This window comes from Crocuta crocuta, unplaced genomic scaffold (genome assembly GCF_008692635.1).
Source record: "Crocuta crocuta isolate KB4526 unplaced genomic scaffold, BGI_CrCroc_1.0 scaffold41, whole genome shotgun sequence".
Classification (NCBI taxonomy): domain Eukaryota; kingdom Metazoa; phylum Chordata; class Mammalia; order Carnivora; family Hyaenidae; genus Crocuta; species Crocuta crocuta.
This window is the reverse complement of record NW_027529428.1, coordinates 18,975,261-18,996,974: the sequence shown is the minus strand read 5'-3', so window position 1 is coordinate 18,996,974 and position 21,714 is coordinate 18,975,261. Positions and strand designations below refer to the sequence as shown.

The window sequence follows — 21,714 nt, the reverse complement described above, 5'->3', positions numbered from 1 at the left end:
CTGTAGCTCCAGGCTCACATTCTCTCACAAGCATGCAAATGGGTCCTAGTCTTGCACTCAGATTGCTCCCGCGGGTGAGAGCCCAGTGGGCCCCCCCACCCCCTGCACAGGGCAGACCCGCCTTCAGAGACGCCCAGCCCCCCACCAGGCGCCCTGGGGTGCAGGGTGCATGGGTTCCCCTTTCAGCTGCTGGGCGGAATCCCTGATTCTGCAGAGGGGGTGCTTATGGGCGGTGGCGTGAAGCGCCCTCTCAGGGACAACGGGGCACGTCTCTGTCAAAATGCGATAGTGAACACGTGGGCATCGTACATGCTGCCCTGACGACGGGGGTCGCATGGGAAGGGGATGGGGGCGGGGCGGGGGCACGGGCCCCTGCTGTCCGCACGGGAGGGCCTCACATGACCACGCATTTGCCTTTGAGCTTCTCCTTCCTTTTCTGCTGCTTGCTCTTCTTCCCGTCGATCTGGAGGCTCACGGTCCTGCGCTTCTCCAGGTTGAGCAGCTCCTGGAAGAGCTCCTTCACATTGTGGTTGAGCTTGGCCGAGGTCTCCATGAAGGCACACTTCCACTTGCGGGCCAGGGCCTCGGCCTCGCCGCTCTCCACCTCGCGGTTGGGGCTCTCGTCACACTTGTTGCCCACGAGCATGATGGGGATGCTCTCCACGTCCCCCTTGATCTCGCAGATCTGCTCGTAGATGGGCTTGAGCTCCTCCAGCGACTGCCGGCTGGTGATGGAGTACACCAGGATGAAGGCGTGGCCCTTGGAGATGGACAGCCGCTGCATGGCGGGGAACTGGTGGCTGCCCGTGGTGTCCGTGATCTGCAGCGTGCAGATGCTCTTGTCGCAGCTGATCACCTGCCGGTAGGTGTCCTCCACCGTGGGGATGTAGCTCTCCCGGAACGTGCCTTTCACAAACCTCAAGACCAGCGAGCTCTTGCCAACGCCACCTGCCCCGAACACGGCCACCCGGTAATCGTTGCTCTGTTCCGGCATGTTGCTCGACACCCCGGCTCGCAACCAGGAAGCACCTGGCAAAGGAACCAGACGTGCGAGAGAATCGGTTTAAAAAAAAAGGAACGAGAGTCTCAAAAAAGATTGCTTTACCCTCTCTTAAAGAACTTAAGTTCTTTAAGAACTTTAAGCTTAAAAAGAACCGAAGTGATAAATTCTGTTTTCGCTGTCCCAATGTAAGAAAATTTGAATTTCATTTAAAAATTCTAGGGTTGCTTGGGCGGCTCAGTCGGTTAAGCATCTGACTCAAACCCCCAGTTGGTGGGTTCGAGCCCCGCGTCGGGCTCTGTGCTGACAGCTCAGAGTCTGGAGCTGCTTCGAATTCTGTGTCTCCCTCTCTCTCTGCCCCTCTCCCACTCATGCTCTGTCTCTCTCAGAAATAAATAAACATTAAAAATTTTTTAAATTCTAAAACAATTCTATAATTCTAAATCCAGTAATTATGGTCAATCTCCAGTTTCCAATAAGGCAGCCACCTGTTCAGTAGCTAACTGGACTCAGTCTGTTTCTCCTCCTCGGACCATGATTCTGAGCATCCCCGTGCCTGAGGAAAAGACGCCAGTTCAGCTCAAGGGAGAGGGAATCAAGGAAGGGTAAAGGGCAGTGGGAAATCAATCACCTTCCCAACACCACAATCACACACACACACACACACAACCACACAATCACACATGCACACAATCACACACACGGAATCACATACACATAATCACACACACAATCATACACTCACACACACACACCCACACACACACAATCACAGAGTATCCTTATTGTTTTACCCAAAGTACTACGAGCACCCAATATTTAAGTCATAAAATATGTGGCTTTTTATAAGTGCAAGGAGGAGAGGAAGGGGAGGAGAAGGCTAGTCATTTTTATTCAATACTTATAGTACCTCATGAAATCCTCAGCACCCAGAAGAAGTGGCGTCCCTGTCCCTGTCATGCACTGGAAACACAGATGGCATCAGGGAATGTAGCGCCCCTGACTTCACACAGCTGGGGGCAGGGGAGGCTGGGAGGCACACCAGGTACCGGCTGGCCGCGGTGGCTTGGGCACTACTGAGGCCCTGGTGTGGACAGTCATTGAGCAGCTAGACCTGATGGGTAACTAAGAAGTTTGGAGGGTTCTTTCATCCAAATCAAATTTCAATCAAAATGAAAATGATTACAGGTGCTTTATTTTCAACCATTCCCAAGAGTCAAGTGCTACCAAGATAACAGAAGAAATAACCACAGGTGGTTGTCACAGTAGAATGAACTGTGGTTTCCCTGCCTTACAAACATCACCCCCAGCCCAAGGGGTAAACATGCCGTCCTCACATGTAGATGATCAAATATCTCATCCTGTTCCTTCTTTGGTAAGGAAGGACATATAACACACAAAAAAGTAGGGAATTAAGCAATATCGATTTTTTAACCCATTTTCTCCAGGAAGCCATCATGCTAGCTTTTCCCATCTTAGAGTGACTCAGGACCATAGTAAAAGGTGCTGCACAACAAAGGCATCTTCAGATGATTGAACGTAATTAGCTACGGAAGCAGATGGGCGTGTGCAGTAACTGTGTCCCCCGGCAGACAAGGTGTGATCAAAGCCCGGGCATTCCCTCTTCGGATTTCTCTCTGGCTTCCGCGTGCATGTTTGCCTCCAAATCTGTTCAATTAAATATTCAGCCGTTCTTGTGTGCACTGCGGAATCCCTAACCCACCGAGAAGCTGAGAAAACATCAAATGCCCAAAGAAAATACAGCAAGATGTCAGGTAGTTGATTAATGCAAAAGGCTTCAGGAAATCCTGCCTTGGAGTTCGGTCTGTCTGGTAAATGCTTGTGAGATCATCATGATCACCTCAAGAGTGTAATAAATCGTTCTACATTTTTAAAAATGCAGTGGCTTTTGGGATCTGGCTTGAAGCTTCCCTGCACTCTCAGAACAAGCCTCTCTTTGTGCTCAAAAGATGGTATCTGTGCTCAACCTCAGCTCGTATTATGGGTATTTAGCTCCAGCGTGGAGTGAAAGCATCTACCTGGAAGGGAACGTGTCTTCACCAGCTCTACATCCTGAGATCTCTGTAGGAGCCCCTGGTCGTGAGCTCACACTCATCCCGCGTGTGGTGAATATGTTGTTGGCTGTGCTGAGGTGTCTCCGTTATTCAACTGGCAACCAAAATATAGACAGCCGACACTGAATGTGGCCAGGGGGACCTTCCAGCCACTGCCCGTCCCCTGTCCAACAGCACCTATTGAACTTCCTCTACAGACCGGGCCCTGGGGGAGGGGCCGGGAAACGCATGCCCAGAGGACAGACCTGAGGCGGGCTCTGCGCTCCTGGATCTGAGGATGAAGTGAAGAAATGAAAAGATGACTTGACACATATTTGATGAATTACATCACAGCAGCGCTGCCAAAGAGAGGTCTGAGGGAACCGACTCTAACCTGTGATTCCAAGAATGACTTTGCTAAGAAGTCTGGGAGCGGGACCCCAAAAGATACACAGGAGACAGGCAGGCAAAAAGATAGAAAGGTTGGGGTGCCTGGGCGGCTCAGTCGGTTAAGCGTCTGACTCTTGACTCTGGTTCAGGTCATGATTTCACAGTTTGTGAGTTCCAGCCCTGCGTCAGGCTCCACACTGATGTTGCAGAGCCTGCTTGGGATTCTCTCTCTCTGCCCCTCCCCTGCTCTCTCTCTCTCCCCAAATATACCATTTTTAACAAATGGTATAAAGGTCACTGTTTTATAAGCATTAAAAAAAAAAACCCTCTAGATAATATGCAGACTTAGTGCTTACCCGACAGAAGCTCCCGGCATCAGAAGACGGACAGGCACAGGAAATCCCATACCCTGCGTGGTAGCTGCCATGGGAAAGTCATAAACAAAGGCCGGGAGAGAGCCTGGTGGGGCGTCCAGCTCTGGGCGGGGCCCTCAGGAGAGACTTCACAGAAGGCAGCGTGAAGGTGTGAAGGGGGAAAGGGCAGGTCACCCAGGGGACAGGGTCCCTTGCAGACGTACAAGGGCGGGAGTAGAGCCCAGAGCTAACACAGTGCCGGGGCAGAAAGCGGACGTGCAGTGACAGCTGGGGCAGAGCTGGCTGCGCAGCAGAGCAGCGGCATCATCAGTCAAGATAAAGGCCAAGGAGACAAGTAGGTTTAGAGAAGCTGAGCAGGACGCAGCTGGGCCGGGTCAGGTTTGCAGGGCAAACATGTGATCTGGTAGGTGACGGGGCTGCGGTCTGAAAACTCGGCAGGGAGGTCCAGTCTAGGGATAAGGATGGGGGCTTCATCCACATAAAAATAGCACAATAATACGTAAAACTCAGCCAGGGGAAGACATATAGCAAGAGAGAAGACCAAACTCCAAATGTGAACAAGAGAGCCTGGCAAGTTATCTACTTCCGCTTTCTGCGCCCGAGTTGCCCGCACCAGAAAATGGAGACGCAACACCACCTTCTTCACAGAGCTGCTCTGGGGTGTTTGTGACACAAGGACCAACACTCAGCCCAGGGAGGGGGGTGGGCAGGCTCTCTAGCTGTTTAGGAAGGACTAGGCGGAAAAGGAGGTCCCAAAGGAGCAGCAGCAACAAGAGGAAAAACTGGAAAGAAGGTAGCAAAATGCCAAGAAAGCAAAAAAAAAAAAAAAAGTCAAGAAATCATGGAGGAGACGGAAACTATAGCTGTACCCCTACATTAAATGAGAGCAAAGACCTCAGACCTCCCATCTTATAAGAGCCAAGTAAATCCAAAGGATGAAAAATGCAGGAAATCGTAGATTACAGTGGAAGTTAGTCGAAGAATAGAAAAACAGGGGCGCCTGGGTAGCTCCGTCAGCTGAGCATCTGACTTCAGCTCAGGTCGTGATCTCACGGTTCGTGGGTTCAAGGCCCGCGTCGGGCTCTGTGCTGACAGCTGGCCCAGCGCCTGGAGCCTGGTTTGGATTCTGTGTCTCCCCCTCTCTCTGATCCTCCCCTGCTCATGCTGTCTCTCTCTCCCTCTCTCAGAAATAAATAAGCCATTACAAATTTTTTTAAAAAGAATAGAAAAACAATAGAGAAAAATCAATAAACCCAAAAGTTGGGTTTTATTAAAAAATATCCATAAAATTAACAAACTTTTTGCTGGACTGACCAAAGAAGCAATAAAACGCAAATCGCTAAAATCGGAAGTGGCAGAGGAGACATCACTACTGAGTTCTCACGGCTCTTGTGACCACGTGCACAGAAATATGCTACATACCTCAGATGACACAGACCCAAACTATCAAAGCCGAATCAAGCAGAAATCGAAAATCCAAAATGGCCTACATAGCAAGACAGTAGTCAACAAACAAACAAACAAACAAACATCCACAAGGAAAGCCAGATGCAGATAGCTTCACTGGTGAATTCTGGCAAGTGTTCAAAGGATTACTACCAATCCTTCACAGACTCTTTCAAAAAGCTGAATAGGAGGGTACATCTGTCACTCTCTCTGAGGCTAAAATTACCCTGATACCAGCTTACACACAGAGATACAACAAGAAAACTACAGAGCAGTATCTCTTATGAACAAATACAAAATCCTCAGTGAAGACTAGCAAACTGAACCCGCCAATATATCCTAAGAATTATACATCATAACCAAGAAAGACTCATGCCAGGCATGCAAAGTCGGTTTAATATCCAAACAGTAATATAACATACCATGTCAATCAAAGATTTAAAAAATGATAAGCTCAGTAGGCACAACAAAGAAAAAAATGGACAAAATTCAACACTCAATCATGATTAAAATAAAAAAAAAAAGTGAATCAGGAACAAAAGGGAACTTCTTCAGCCAGAAGAAGAGGGAATTATGAAACACTGCAGCTAAGACAATACTTAATGATGAAAGGCTATTTTCTCACTACAATCAGGAAAAAGACCAAGTTCCCACCCTTGCAACTTCTATTTGCCATTTTACTGAAGGTTTTAACTAGAAGAATAAGTCAAGAACGTGAAATAAAAGGCATCCAGATTGGAAGGGAAGAAATGAAACTATTTATTGCAGGAGGCATAACCTTGTACTTAGAAACTTTTAAGGAAACGTCCAAAAAAAAGAACTAATAAACTACTTCTAAAAGATTTCAAATATCCATATAAAAATCAACTGTATATCTACACACTTGCAAAGAATAATCTAAAAACAAAATTAAGAAACCAATTCCATTTACAATATCATCAAAAAGCATAAGATACTTAGGACGAAAATTAATAGGGAGGCATAAACATTATACTCTGAAAATTAAAAAATATTGCTGAAAGACACTGAAAACCTAAATAAGTGGAAAGGCACCCACGTTTATGTATCAGAGGACCTAATTTTGTTAAAATAGCAATTTCCCCAAATCAACCACAGATTCAGTACAGTCTACAAAAATTCCAATTGCCTTTACAGAAATCAACAGGCTGATTCCAAAGTTCACCTGAAAATTCAAAGGCCCAGAATAGTGAAACAATGGTGAATTTACAAAGAAAGAAAGGAAGGGACGGAGGAAGGGAAGGAAAGGACGGGAAGGAAGGGGTTAGGCGGGAGACGGAAGGCAGGAAGGACGGGAGGGAGGGACTGAACGAAGGAAGGGTGTTGGAGAACATACTTCCTGATTTCAAGCTCACTGGGAGGAGCAGAAAGACACTACACGATGACATGGTCTAGATTCCGAAACGGATTCACAGATAGAGAGGAACAGGTCCAGAGCCTCCAGTGTGAGCAATAACGTGTTAAAGTAACGGGCTCGGCTTTATCCCTAATAGCCAGGTGATGGGAACAGCCCACATGTTCACGGTAGAAAAGGAACATTCATACCATAAAAGCCCTGCATTGGATTAATATATCCCCATGATAAGAAAAAGGTGATACTGGGGCGCCTGGGTGGCTTAGTCAGTTGAGCGTCCGACTTTCGCTTGGGTCATGATCTCGCGGTTCGTGGGTTCGAGCCCCGCGTCGGGCTCTGTGCTGACTGCCGGCTCGGAGCCTGGAGCCTATTTCAGAGTCTGTATCTCCCTCTCTCTCTGACCCTCCCCTGCTCACGCCGTTTCTCTCTCTCTCTCTTAGAAATAAATAAAAATATTTAAAAAAAATTTTAAAAAAAAAAAAGAAAAAGGTGATACTAAGAATGGTACATGCAACAGTCCATCTTCACACGGCTGCTGGTTACGGACGAGTTACACGGTGGTCGTCCAGATTGTTCGGAATGATTTTATTCTTTCAAAATTATCACGGAAATGAAATACCAAACATTTTAAAATTTCATTTAAAAGCCAGGAAACCTAATAGTATTGATTCTTGGATCCAAGTTAAAGGGAGGCATCCTTGGAGATGGAGCGTGGTAGCTTTGATTTGGGGGCTGTAGGAGGTGAACGAAGTCGGACAAACTTCCGGTTAACTGGTATGTCCCGGGCTACGGAGGGAGTCAGGCATCTTGCAGTGCGTGTGGGAGCGATGACAACTGAGGGGATGGCCAGAAAGACCAGATGCGGGGATGTCTCTTGAGGGAAACTGAGGGCTTAAGGAAAGAGGAAGGGACAATCAGCCGAGGTGCTGGGGGGGGGGGGCTGTGTGTAGAGATCGACTGTGCATGTTCAACACAGCAAACCTGGAAGAAGGCAGGAGCCACCGAGATCCAGGAAGCACACAGGGTGATGGGTCTTCGTGGACCCGCCCAGACCACCCACCACCACCTGTCATGTCTCAGCCTAGCGCTTTGAAATGAAAATGAGAAGGGAAGGGACATAATGCATATACTTGGTTAAAAAGATAAAAGAGATTGTAAAACACTCTTCCACATGGAGCCCCCTTCTTTCCTTTGACAGCCTCTTTCCAGAAACAACCGCTGTTAAAAGGAATGGAAATTCAGTGATCACTCCCTGGTGTTCACCATGAGAATTTTAAGCAATGCACTCAATGCCTGAAGTATAAAACTTCAATGTCTTGACGTATCGACCAACGTTGGACCATATCGTTCTCTGAAATTAGCACACCACCTTCCTCCATCGCCTGATTTTTGTCACTTACACTCTATTTTTAAAGTACATGCCGGTATTTCAGTTTTCCAGATATAACATTTACAATTTGTTCCAAAATTTATATTCAGTCTTCTGTGCTTGCCTGCAGGTTGTTTCTAAACCGTATCAGGAAACAGCCTATGAAAAGTGTTTTGTAAAGATTCTTCAGTGCAGAAGTAGACAGTAGGCCTGAACCCACTGAAGGGAAAGCTGTTGGCAATCACTTTGCTGGCACATAATTTTCTGTGTCCACATCATTGGGGTCTTAGGTTGGGTTGGGGTTTTTCCCCATAGTTTTTTGTCTGTGTGTTTTTGTACCTAGTGTTTATTCATTTTAGAGACAGAGGGTACGTTGGGGAGGGGCAGAGAGAGAGGGAGACACAGAATCTGAAGCAGCTCCAGGCTCCGAGCTGTCAGCACAGAGCCCGATGCGGGGCTCGAACCCATGAACTGTGAGATCATGACCTGAGCCGAAGTCGGACGCTTAACCGACTGAGCCACCCAGGTGTCCCTAGTTGCCAATTTTTCTATTTCAATTTATTATCACCTTGTTTGGATCCATTCTATGTCTTGGTATGAACATCACTGATAAATTCTTTTAGACGACATTAAAACTTTTGAGTTCATGCCCTTTTCCCGTGATTGATGCAATCCTGCAGTCTAACTAAGTTCAAAATATTTTCTCCACAGAATTTAAGGACTATTTATTTTTCAACTCGATCATCACCAGGGATATTGATGTGAAATCAAAGGCAATATGATACCCTTTCCTCTGTAGGGAACTTGGGATTTTCCTTCTCTTCGGCAGGGTGAGGATTTCTCTTTATACTGAGAGTTATGCCATCTCACCAGGATATATCTAGAACTGCTTTTTAATTACGTGTTTTTGGGAGTTTGGTGGTGGATTTAAAACCCAATCATTTCTGCAGCCTGGGGAAATTTTTTTTTTTTTCTATTTTTAAGAAGTACATCATCCTAATCCCTCTACTTCTCTCTCTTTCTGGAACTCTTACCAGGCGATGGCCCAAGTGTACCTATTCTTCATTGCTCTAGAAGCTTTTTCCTTATATTTTCGATCCCCTTTCTCATACTCTGATATCCTCTCTCTCACAGGGGTACTTTCTTATCTCGGGCAAGCTGATACCATGCTGGCTCTCACCAAGGATGCTAATTGAGATTTGTCGTTGCTGTTCTTATCACATATCTGACACATCTCCGGCTCTGTCTGTTCATCGTGATCTTCCTCTTTCATGGTTGTTTCACCAAATGTCTGCTGGTCCCTGGTTGTTCACTGATTTATGAGAGAAATCACCGTTGGCTGGGAGAGGCAGCTAGGGTAGTTTCTCTGGATGCACAGATCTGTCCCCCAAAGTCTCTGCCCTGAATAGGACATCTGTCTGGAATGATGCCTTTCTGCTTTCCTTTTCTGGAACTTATCTGGACTAAATGGTCTCTAGCCCCTTACCCCTCTGAAAAGCTTACGCATGGAAATGAGGGAACAGATCAAAGAAAGGGAGTAAATAATCCATCCCAAAGTATCATAAAATATAAAAACATGTGTCTTATAATAAAGAATTAAAAATGAGATATTTTAAATACTGAATATTAGGTTAGAGGCATAGTATTATGATTTATAAGAAATAGACATTTTATCATCAGAGGATGAAGATATTTTTTCAGGGGTGCCTGGGTGGCTCAAAGTGTCCGAATTTGGCTCAGGTCATGATCTCACAGTTAGTGGGTTCAAGCCCGGAGCTGGGCTCTCTGCTGACAGCACAGAGCCTGCTTGGGATTCTCCCTCCCTCCCTCTCTCTCTCTTTCTCTCTCTCTCCTTCTTTCTTTGCCCCTCCCTATTTGCACTCTCTCTCTCTCTCAAAACAAATAACTTTTTTAAGAAAGTCCTTTCAAACTACTACTAATAAAAGATAAATGGATCACTCAAGTAAAAACAAGAACTATTACCAATTTTATAACACAAATAAGGACATGTTAAAGAAGGAATTAATTTTCAATGGAATATAAATTCTCTAGGTAGGAAAGCATACTTTTATGTATTTTTAGAATTTCAATTTCATTAAAGATTCATTTCGTGTACCTTCTCAGCTGACCCTAAAAAATGAAAGATTTGTTTGTTAGCAGGAAATTTTTGCCAGATCGTAAAGAGTTAAACAGTTATGGTTTGTCTTTACCTAAGGAAGCAGACTTCTTTTTCGGGAACGTTGCTTTGTGGTGATCTGGAAACACCTCGCCCTGCAATGTAAGAACAGGTATTGAAGCAGATGACACATCTGTACCCAGATAATGGAGCCACCATCTCGTGGGGTGGGGCGTGGGGTGGCACTCAGGTATTCATGGCAAGACTCAACATCTGCAAAAACGAAACAAGTCGGGAGTTACTGAAGCATGTCTTGGATTGGAAGCAGTAGAATACATTATTCTTTAAGACTTTCATTGTTGGGAGGCAAATGACCCCGCAGCTTAGGCACAGAAAAAAGATTCACCAGGGTGTGTCTGATATCATTCTATTTGGAGAAAACATCATGGTCAGGAACGCCAAAGGGCCACATAACATGCATTTTGTGAAACTTTTCAGCCTACCAAGAGCCTGACCATGTTTGGGGCATTTTCTGCTTTATTCCTCTTCTTTCCACGCAGGTATGGGAACTGAAGAGGAAAATCATGCGAATAAAAAGCAACAGCATCTCCTTTGTGGAAGGATCAGTCACCAAGGTTGACCCTCCGGCTTGCCCTGCAGGGAAATAAACACCAAAGCATGAAGGTGGCGGGAACACGGAAGTTCTGAGAACACGGAGAGAGAAAGCGTTCAGTGCGGGGCGTGCAGGCTCAGTGTGCTCCGTGCGCAGCCCGGGGCCTGCCCTCACCATCAGCCTGTTGGAACGTGGCTCTGCATGATGTGGACTTGCCCAGATTGGTTTCTAGCTTTAGCCAAATAAAAGGTTGCAAAATTGGCAAGTGGATACTAAAGACCCTCTCAGACAATCATCAACTGGGTTGTTACTCATGCTTCCCGGGTCATTTCTAAGACACAGGGACAAACCCAAGGTCATGAAGATTTACCCCTGCTTTCTTCTGAGAGTTTTATGATTTTAGTTCTTATATTTAGGCACGTGATCCATTTTGAGTTAATTCTTGAATACGGTGTGAGGGGTGTGCAAGGTCATTTCCCTGTGGGTGTCCCCTCGTCCCAGCACCATTTGTTAAGGAGACAATTCTTCCTCCATCGAATTATCTTCAGCCTAGTTGTCAAAAATCAACTAGCGATTGGGGCGCCTGGGTGGTTCAGTCAGTTAAGTGTCCGACTTCAGCTCAGGTCATGATCTCCTGGTTCGTGGTTTCCAAGCCCTGCTTCGGGCTCCATGCTGATAGCTCGGAGCCTGGAGCCTGTTTTAGATTGCGTGTCTCCCTCTCTCTCTCTCTGCCCCTCCCCCTCTCACACTCTGTGTGTGTGTCTCTCTCAAAAATCAACATTAAAAAACATTTTTTTTTTAAATCAACTAGCCGTAAATGTGAAGATTTTCTTCTGGACTCTCTGTTCTATTCCATTGGTCCATATGTCTATTCCTATGCCAGCCCCCCACTATTCTGTCTACTGTAGCTTTGCAGTAAGTTTTGAAATCTGTTAAGTGTGAGGTCTCTAGCTCTGCTCTTCTTTTTCAAGGTTGCTTTGACTATTTGGGGCCCCTTGCAATGGTGTACAAATAAATAAATTGGACTTAGTCAAAATATGTGCAACAAAGAGCATTATCGAGAAAGTTAAAAGACAACATGCACAGTGGGAGAAAATATATATTCTGACAAGGACCTAATAGAAAGAATATATAGAGAACACTTATAACTGAATAACAAAAAAGAAAACAAATCAACTGAAAAATGGACAAAGGGCTTGTATAAACATTTCTCCAAAGAAGTTCTATCAATGGCCAAGAAGCACACGAAATGATGCTCAACACCATTTGTCTCCAGGGAAAACGCAGATCAAAGCCACACTGAGCCCCTACTGCATGCCCAGAAGGATGACTACTCTCCAAAATCAAAGCAAAAGACAGAAGAAAAAAGCAATCAGAAAATAACAAGTGTGGGGATATGAACAAATTAAAACCCTTGTGCATTATGGGTAGGGATCTAAAACAGGGTAGCCACTGTGGGAAAATTCAACACAGAATTACCATATGACTCAGCAGTCCACTTCTGGGTGTATCTCCCAAATAACTGATATACAATTGATATATAGATCTATAATTAAAATAATTGAAAAGGTACTTGCACATCCACGTTCACAAAAGCACTAATCACTACAGCCAAAAGGTGGAAGCAAACCAGTGTCTGTTGAGATGAATGTATAAACAACACGTGGCCCATCCACACAATGGAACGTCGTTCAGCCGGAAAGGGGAAGGGAGTTCTGTCACCTGCTACAGCGTGGATGAACCTCAAGGACATTACGCTGTGTGAAATAAGCCAGTCAGGAAAGGACAAATTCCACAGGACTCCACTCAGATGAGGTCCCTAGAGTAGTCACATTCCCAGAGTTGGAAAGTAGCGTGGCATGCGCCAGGGCTGGGGGTGGAGGGAGTGGAGACGTAGTGTTTGATGGGGACAGAGTTTCAGTTTGGGGAGGTGAAGAATTCCATGGATGGATGGAGGTACGATAGCATGAACATGTTTACGGTCACTGACTCGTGCACCTGAAATTGGTAGATTTTCTGTTACGTGTCTATTATCACAACAAAAATATATGAATGTAAGTGAAAACATTTTTGGCAACAACAAGGTCACTAATGAAAGACCACACTCCTGACACGAGTATAATCGCCAGCAAGTGGCAGGTCACACAGCTTTGCTCCTTTCTCGTCCACATCCCTCAGTAGAAGCAAAGTGTCCAATCAGATCTGACAACACCAAACAAAAATCTAATTTTGCACCTACCATTTGCACCTACTTCCTGGCCCTAATTATATACTGCATTACAGGGAACGTTCAGCATCACCATTAGCCAGGGCATTGAAAACCCAGCCCAGCCCAGTAGACTGAGCCACCCAACATGGGAGCCACTCCCCAGGTGAGCTTCTGCCACTCTGAAGGGAGGCTTCCCGCACCGGATTTTGAGGACTTAGTATAAACAAGAATGTTAAATTCACGATGATTGTGATATTGATGTAACTTAAAATGTTATTTCTTATACATTGGGTACAGTAAATTACTTAAATTAACTTCACTTATGCCTGTAGTTTTTAAAATGTGGTTACTTTGGAAAATGCAAAATGACATATGTGGCTCACATTGTATACTTACTGGAATAGAATGCTCTAGAACGAGCCCCTATATGTTTTTTTAGCAAAGTTTACCAACACGTTATAATGAATGCAATGCGTCACAAAATGCAAGTACATGTGATTTTTTTAGAAAATTCTTAGAACCCTCTTCTAATTAATCGTGAAAACCAAAAAGCCACAATCCAGAAAAAATGTCTATTTTCCTGCTGTGGCAAAGTAGATAAAATAACACACCAAAGTGCAGGTGACAAACTAAAATGCATTCCTTCTCTGAATCCTATAGATAGATAAATAGAAAGTAATGCTTCAGGTTGGAAGAAACCAATATTTGAAGTTCCTCAGAAGAGAGATTTGCAGCAGTTGATAAAAAGTACAAATGTCTCAAACACGCTTTACAGTGCAGCCCTAATTGGCTGGAATGATTCTCTCTCGATAATAAGCTACTTTGTCACATACATTCTTCTCTCAGTGTTTGTTAGTTTGTTGGAGGTCGCTCCTCACCCCTTCTCCCCGCTGGCTTCACTCACCAGCACGCCAATGCACCCAGCCCGTCACCAGACTCAGCGCAAACTCGCAGAGCTCGCTGAATGATTCTCTGCTGTGGGAATACATTTTGGTGAGCCAACTAATGAAAATCGATGAATCGATGAAACACAAATGAATTCTTTAAGGAAACAAAATCAAGTTTTGAAAAAAAATCTACGTAAGAGTACCCACTCATAGGCAGGCAGTGCCAACCTTTCAAAAGGGTCTGTGGTAACATTACAGAGACGGAGCCGGGGGCGTACAAGTTACTGTATCATTCAGGAAGTACTGACAGCAAGAAGTTTAAGCCAAGAGTGGGCAGGAGCTACCAGATATCATGCGTTGGGATATTTTATTTTATTTTTTCAATTCACCTATTTCATCTACTCCCCTACCCACCCCACACCTCTGGGCATTTTGTTCTCTGTATTTTTGAATCTGTTGCTGTTTGTTCAATTGCTTTGTTTTTCAGATTCCACATATAAGTGAAGTCACATGGTGTTTGTCTTTCTCTATCTGACTTATTTCGCTCAGCATCACACCCTCTAGGTCCATCCCTGTTGTATCAAATGGCAAGATCTCACTCTTTTTTATGGCTGAGTAGTACTCCATGGTCTATACACCATATCTTCGTAGTAAGTCATCTGTCCATGGACACTTGGGTTCCTTCAGCGTCTTCACTCTTGTAAATAAGGCTGCAGCGCAGCGGTGCATATATCGTTCTGAATAAGTGTTTTCATTTTCTTTGGGTAAATACCCAGAGGTGGAATTACTGGATCATATGGTATTTCTATTTTTAATTTTTTGCGGAAATGCCATGCTGTTTCCCACTGTGGCCGCACCAGTGTGCATTCCCACCAGCAGTGCATAGAATTTCTTTTCTCCACAGCCTCGCCAACATTTGTTATTTGTCTTTTTCATTTAGCCACCCTGACAGATGTGAGGTGACATTTCACTGTGGTTTTGATTTGTATTTCCCTGATGATGAGTGATGATGGGCATCTTTTCATGTGTCTGTTGGCCATCTAAATGTCTTCTTGGGTAAAATGTCTATTCTGGTCCTCTGCCCATTTTTAATCAGATTATTTGGGTTTTTTTTTTTTTTTGGTATTGGTTTATATAAGCTCTTTACCTACTTTACATATTAACCCATTATTAGATATATTATTTGCAAATATCTTCTCCCATTCACTAGATTGCCTTTTTATTTTGTTGATGGTTTCCTTTGCTGTAAAAGAAAGCTTTTTATTTTCTTGTAGTCCCAATAGTTTATGTTTGCTTTTGTTTCCCTTGCCTGAGGAGACCTACCCATAAATATGCTGGTATGGCCAGTGTCGAAGAGATTACTGCCTGTGTTTTATTTTAGGAGTTTATGGTTTCAGGTCTCACATTTAGGTCTTTTACTTCTTTGAGTTTATTTTTGTATACGATATAAAAAAAAGTGATCCAGTTTCATTCTTTTCCATGTAGCTGTCTCCAACTGGCGTTTTTTATTTATTTTTTAAAGTTTATTTATTTTGAGAGAGAGAGAGAGAGAAAGAGAGAGCGTGCCAGCAGGAGCAAGGGAAGGGGGAGGGAATCCCAAACAGGGTCTGTACAGAGCCTGACACAGGGCTCAGACTCACAAACCATGAGATCCTGACCTGAGCTGAAACCAAAAGTCAGACGCTTAGCTCACTGAGCCACCCAGGTGCCCCCAACTGGTGTTTTTTAATATAAAATAGGTATTTTCAATTTATAATAGGCAAGAATATATTCTATATATATATGCCATATATGCCATATATATATACACACACAATATATACCACATGTATGTATAATAACTATGTAATATTATGCACACATATAGATAACATATGCAATATATACATGGCAAGTATTTGAGTATACACAAATAATATATAATAATATGTAACATACAAAAATAAAACCTTCGGGACACAGCAAATTCTTTAACGTGCCCTTTGAGGAGATAAGAGGCCACCACGGAAGTTTGATCTCCTGCAGGATGGCTTACTAGTTATCTGGTAGCCAAGGACACAGAAGTGTCGCAGAACAAAAAAAAAGGGAAGTCTTATGTTATCTTTTATGCAAAGAGCAATTGTTCTAAATCCACCGTCATTTTCTGTATGGCAGGTGGCTCTCAGCAGTGTGCCCCCGAGCAGGTATTTTACACAAACAGGTGTATCTCCTCTGTGTCTCTAACATAAAGATGGTCTCTTAGACAGGACACAGGGCACACCCCCTCCTTTGGAAAAACGACCGTATGGAGAGAGCAGTTTTAAAACAGATGCATGAGAATATGCTTCTAGAAGAGTGGCGTCACCACAACAGAGTTGTTGCTGGCTATGCACACCCTGACAAGAGGAAGAACTGACACCCTAAGGTCCCCCTAAGACCGGGAACAAGGCAAGGTGCCTACTGACACCTGTCCTATTCAGCCCAGTCCTGGGGGTCCAGCCAAAGCAATCGGGCCAGAAACGCAACAAAAGGGGTGAGAATCGGAAAGGAAGAAGTAAATTGTCTGTATTTGAACATGATATGCTTTTAGGCAGAGAAAATCCTAAAGCCTCAGCCAAAACACGTAAGCTCTAATCAATGACTTATGCAAAGTTGCAAGATACAAAACTCACATACAAAAATCCCTAGCATTTCTATACACTAACAACAAATTTTCTAGAAAGAAAGAAAGAAAGAAAGAAAAGAAAAGAAAAAGAAATGTTCGTGGCAGCATTATTTAGAATAGCCAAGACACAGAAACAACCTCGGTGTCTCTCGGTGAATGAATAGGTGATGTTTTCGTACATTGACACAGTGGAAGATTATGCAGCCGTTAAAAAAAAAAAAGGAACTCTTATCATTTGCAGCAACATGGATGGATGTTAAAGGCATTATTCTCGGGGCGCCTGGGTGGCTTAGTCGGTTAAGCGTCCGACTTTCGCTTAGGTCATGATCTCGCGGTTCTTGGGTTCGAGCCCCACGTCGGGCTCTGTGCTGACTGCCAGCTCGGAGCCTGGAGCCTGTTTCAGTCTGTGACTCCCTCTCTCTCTGACCCTCCCCTGCTCACGCTGTCTCTCTCTCTCTCCTAGAAATAAATACATAAATAAAAAGGCATTATTCTCAGTGAGATAAGCTAGACAGAGAACGATGGACACTATATGATTTCACTGACATGTGGAATCTAAAACAAACAAGCAAAATCCCCAAACCCATTAGAAAAGAGGTCAGACACGAGGTTACCAGAGGTGCAGGGGAGGGAAGGGAAAAGTGGTCAAAATGTACACCCTCCTGGGGCGCCTGGGGGCCTCCATCGGCTAAGCATCTGACTCTTGATTTGGGCTCAGGCGTGAGATGGAGCCCCGAGTCTGACTCTGCGCTGTTGGTGTGGAGCCTGCTTGGGATTCTGCCTCTGCCCCTCCCTCACTCATGCACTCTCTTTCTCTCTCAAAAAACAAACAAACAAAAAAGAGAAACAAAACAAAGAAAAGCCTTACAAACTTCTAAGTTATCAGACAGGGGTACTTGGGCTGTGACGTGCATCGCGTGACGGCAGCCACCGGTGCGGAGGCTACACGGGGAGGGCGGAAGCGTCTCCATCCTAACTGTTCTCATCCCAAGCAGAAAATTTCCTCCTTTCGAAAATTTTTTTCTTTTCTTTTTATTTTATCTATATGAGAAAACGGACGTTAGATGAACCTACTGGGGTAATCATTACACACTAGATATAAATCAAAGCACCACGCCAGATGTCTTCAATGTATAAGTGATACATGTCAATCATTTCTCAACACAACGGGGAAAAGGGCTTCTGGTACGTGACTGGGTCAGAAGCAATGCAGATGCGTTCCTATGCAGCTGTCCTAGCTGCAAATTAAAAACCTGAAAATCAAACTTTTTTTCCCTATCATCATAAGGATTGTTTTTATGTTTATTTATTTTTGAGAGAGACAGTGGGTGAGCAGGGGAGGGTCAGAGAGAGAGGGAGACACAGAATCTGAAGCAGCTCCAGGCTCTGAGCTGTCAGCACAGAGCCGGACGCGGGGCTTGAACCCACGAACCGTGAGATCGTGACCTGAGCCGAAGTCAGATGCTTAACCGACGGAGCCACCCAGACGCCCCTTCTCTATCATTTTAAAGGTCTTTTCGAATGTAGGGTTTGCATGAGTGTGGATGCATCTGAGAAAACACGCAGATGCAGTGCCCCTGAGCTCCATCTCGAGGGTGTGCAGGGGACATCACAGCTGGCCAGAGGCTGGACAGCGGCTGCCTGGAAAGTTGTCATTTGAGCAAAGACTAGAGAAGAGGCAACAGTGTGAGGTCTGGGCTCCTTGGGGAGAGCTCCCTGGTCGAGACAGCAGTGGGTGGAAGTACAGATGCCTGTGTGGTGTGTTTAGGATCATAGAGGATTCCGGAATGCAGGGAGGGAGGGAGCGGGGAAAGTAGATGAAGTCAACAAGGAACGGGAGGGGACAGGCGTCCTGTTGAGGCAGCTTTTCTCGTGGGAAGGATGGCGGCCACTGAGGGTCTTCAGCAGAGGAGGGGCGGGCTGACCCTGCTGTGAGGGGCGTCCTGGAGGGCGGCGCGGAAGCAGGAGACAGAACATCCTGCCTTGGACCACGGTGTGGCCGCAGGGCAGGTGGTCAGTGCCGCCCCTGCCAAGCTCACCCAGCCTCTGGTTCCGCGACCACAGATGGCAACCACAGGGCAGCAATGCCCCACGGCACAGCCACGGCGGGCGTGTGCCCTGAACCGCAGGCGTATGTATATGCCCTCTCCCCACTGCACCTCTCCGCTCGGGCGCCCGGGAGGCCTCCCCAAGCCCCACACGGAGCTGCCTACACCCCTCAACGGCTCCCCTGGCAACCTTCCTCATCTTGCTCGATGACATTCGTTCCGATGTCCAGGCCTAAGCCCCAGGGCCCCCCGAACCCCTCTTCATCTCCAGCACCTCATGTCCAGTCCACCAGCAGCCTCCTAAGCAGTGAGTGTGCTTCAGCCTCAAGCTGCCCCCATCCACTCCCCAAGGCACCGGATCACTCCTGCACCCAAAACCCTCCACCGGCCACACCGTCTCCCCAGTATCAAGGGCTAAAGGGCTCAACCCCCACGATCACCTCCTGCTGTTCTTCCCCGGCTCACTCGGGCCGCCTCTGTCTCCTCACTGCTACTCAGACAACAGCCGGCATGCCCCTGCCCCAGGGCCTTTGACCAGGCAGTTTCTGTGCGACACGGACCACTCTTCCCCACCCCCACCTTCTGCAGACCTGTGCTCAAATATCACCTTCTGGAAAAGACTTTCCTGACCACCCTCTGTCACTGCACAATCCCAGCCTCAGGCCTGGCCGTCTACCCCCTCTTCCCGCCTTGTTTTTCTCCCTGGCACGCATTCCTTCCTGACATACTGCATACTTTACTTTCTTAAAATTCGTGTTTCCTTCCACTAGACCATAAGCTCCGTGCGGGCTTTTGCTCAGTTCTGTTCCCTGCTGTNTGTGCGACACGGACCACTCTTCCCCACCCCCACCTTCTGCAGACCTGTGCTCAAATATCACCTTCTGGAAAAGACTTTCCTGACCACCCTCTGTCACTGCACAATCCCAGCCTCAGGCCTGGCCGTCTACCCCCTCTTCCCGCCTTGTTTTTCTCCCTGGCACGCATTCCTTCCTGACATACTGCATACTTTACTTTCTTAAAATTCGTGTTTACTTCCACTAGACCATAAGCTCCGTGCGGGCTTTTGCTCATTTCTGTTCCCTGCTGTCCCCCCGTGGCTTGCACACTGCCTGGCCTGCAGGGACATTCAATACCGATCTGCGCAGAGTGTGAGTGAACCTGAACAGCCGGAGAAGGGCACACTAAGCAAGGTGCCTCGAGCAAGAGCCACGTGGGCAGAGACCCTGGGGCCACGGTGGCCAGGCACCTGCAGCTGTCGTGTGCGCGGCATCTCAGACGTGGCTTCGGGCTGCGACAACATAGTGGGACCGGGCCAGCCCTTCAGTGACAGGGCAGTGCGGCGCTCGTGACGCGTCGTCCCTGGCCCTGTGCTGGGGGAGCGCACCCACAAGGCAGGCCATGGCCACGCGCAGGCCCCGTGTGGGGAGAGCCCTCCATGCATCTGAAGCGCCACAGCCAGGGGCCTCCAAATACCAGAAGCCGGGTGATGTGACCATCAGTGGCTGCATGAGGGTAGCGATGTGCGCTGAGGCTGGACAGGGCGCCACGGTCGTGACCACGCGGGCTTCGGAGGGCGGCGCTCGGCCACCAAAGGGGGCCGGCTGCAGTGGAGAACGTGGGCCAGAAGTCTGTTATAACAAACCGGCGAAAGCCCAGGGGGCCCAGGCTAGAAAGGCAGCAGGGAAGAGGGGACCCAGGGAGAGCACCACCAGCAGGGATGGGTGGCCCTGGGCTGGAGAAGGAGTTAAGATGTGAAGCGAAGGGAGATAAATCGTCAAGAAAAAAACTCACAAGGTTTGTAAGTGGCAGAACCAGAGAGGCAGGATGGGAGCCCCTCCTGAGAGCATGCTGGGCCCCGGTCAGGTGTGGGGGGCACCGGCTGGGGACCCACAAGAGCAGCTCTGATGGAGCGAGTGAGAGGTGCAACAGAGGAACACTTCCTGGGACTCTGGCTGTGGAGCGGAGGAAGGGCTACAAGCCAGTGGCTCGCCAGCACCCAGGCTAGGCTGTTGTTTTGTTTTTTTTTTTAATTAATTGAAGGCTACACAGACATGGACATGTGTAAACATCAATGGGAAGGTAACAACTGAGGAGGCCAGTGGGATGAAATGCAGGTCCCGGCAGAGCAGCTGAACAAGCGCACTGAGAAGGTGCGCCGCGAGCACAGGACACCTTGGCTACAGAAGGGGTGCCCTGCATCCCTCAGGATGGGGGTGAGAGCTCCCAGGACTGACTACATCCCCTGTGACTGTCACTGTCAGGTGGAGCTTCAGAAGAGAGGACAGAAAGACTGAGGTCACCTGGATGGCATTTGGACAAACCGTGAGGGTGGACGCTGGACCTGGTGAGCCAAGGCATCAGAGGTCAGAGGCTGACGGGATGAGAAAAGGCGAGGGTGCGGAGGCAGTAGCTGTGAACCACAAATCAATATTTATTGGTGTCTGCTCTGCAGTTACCAGGCAGGTCAGCAGAACATGCCATCAAAGGCTACGGCTACCAGTGTGTCTAGAATCCAATGGCAGGTGACATCGGACAGTTCTTAGCACCAGCTGTCCTCTGCAGGCTTTTGGTCAAAGCTAGGACACCCCCCCACCCCGCCCCAGAATCCTTCCAGGGATGAACGGACTAGAGCAACAAAAATATCAAGCAGGGGATATTCTTACGCTCGCAAAACAGCATGAATGCAGTTACAGAGGCGGGACTGCCCGTGGGGAGATGGGCTCAGTCAAGGAACAGAAGGAAAGAGTTGGCAAAGCAGGAACGCGGATTTAACCAGACAAAAAATAGTGATTCCCTGCAGGCGCAGTCAAAGAGCAGGATGTAAAGAAAAAAAATCAATAGTTTAAGATTAATTGGAGAGTGTGTGCAGCAAATAAGCCAGGAAGGGCCGCTGCTGAAGGCCAGAGGGCCATGGAGAAGCAAGGAGCAAGGTAAGACCGCGGGCTCCATGCCAGGCTGCACGCAGGAAGAACGAGCGGGGACAGCGAGACAGAGGGGACCAGGAAGATGCAGGTCTGGTAACATCTACCCATGGCAACAGCCCAGGACCCTCCCACGAGGGTGCAGAGGTCCTCGACCAGCTGTGTCTTCAAAACACCTCTGATCTGGGCGGGAGCAGCCCCGACGAACAGATGAGGGACCCGGGACCCCACGTGGCTGACGTCACAGCGGCCGATGCCGAGAATTAGCAAA

At 46.9% G+C, this 21,714-nt stretch overlaps 1 protein-coding gene across 5 annotated transcripts in view; it reads right to left on the bottom strand.

Moving 5' to 3' along the window:
* Positions 1–6: 6 nt before the first annotated feature.
* DIRAS2 (DIRAS family GTPase 2) overlaps positions 7–21,714 on the bottom strand; it is a 28,861-nt gene continuing 7,153 nt past the window's right edge. For 2 of the 5 annotated variants that reach the window (XM_077759319.1, XM_077759321.1), the window contains exons 2-3: positions 10,216–10,276; positions 7–1,029 (exon numbers count right to left, since the gene is read on the bottom strand). In XM_077759319.1, coding sequence (XP_077615445.1) covers positions 395–994 — 600 coding nt within the window. In that variant the 5' untranslated portion in view covers positions 995–1,029; positions 10,216–10,276 and the 3' untranslated portion in view covers positions 7–394. Of the gene's footprint in view, positions 1,030–3,800; positions 3,869–10,215; positions 10,277–21,714 lie in introns of those variants that run through there. The other 3 variants (XM_077759322.1, XM_077759323.1, XM_077759324.1) reach the window with 2 other exon arrangements.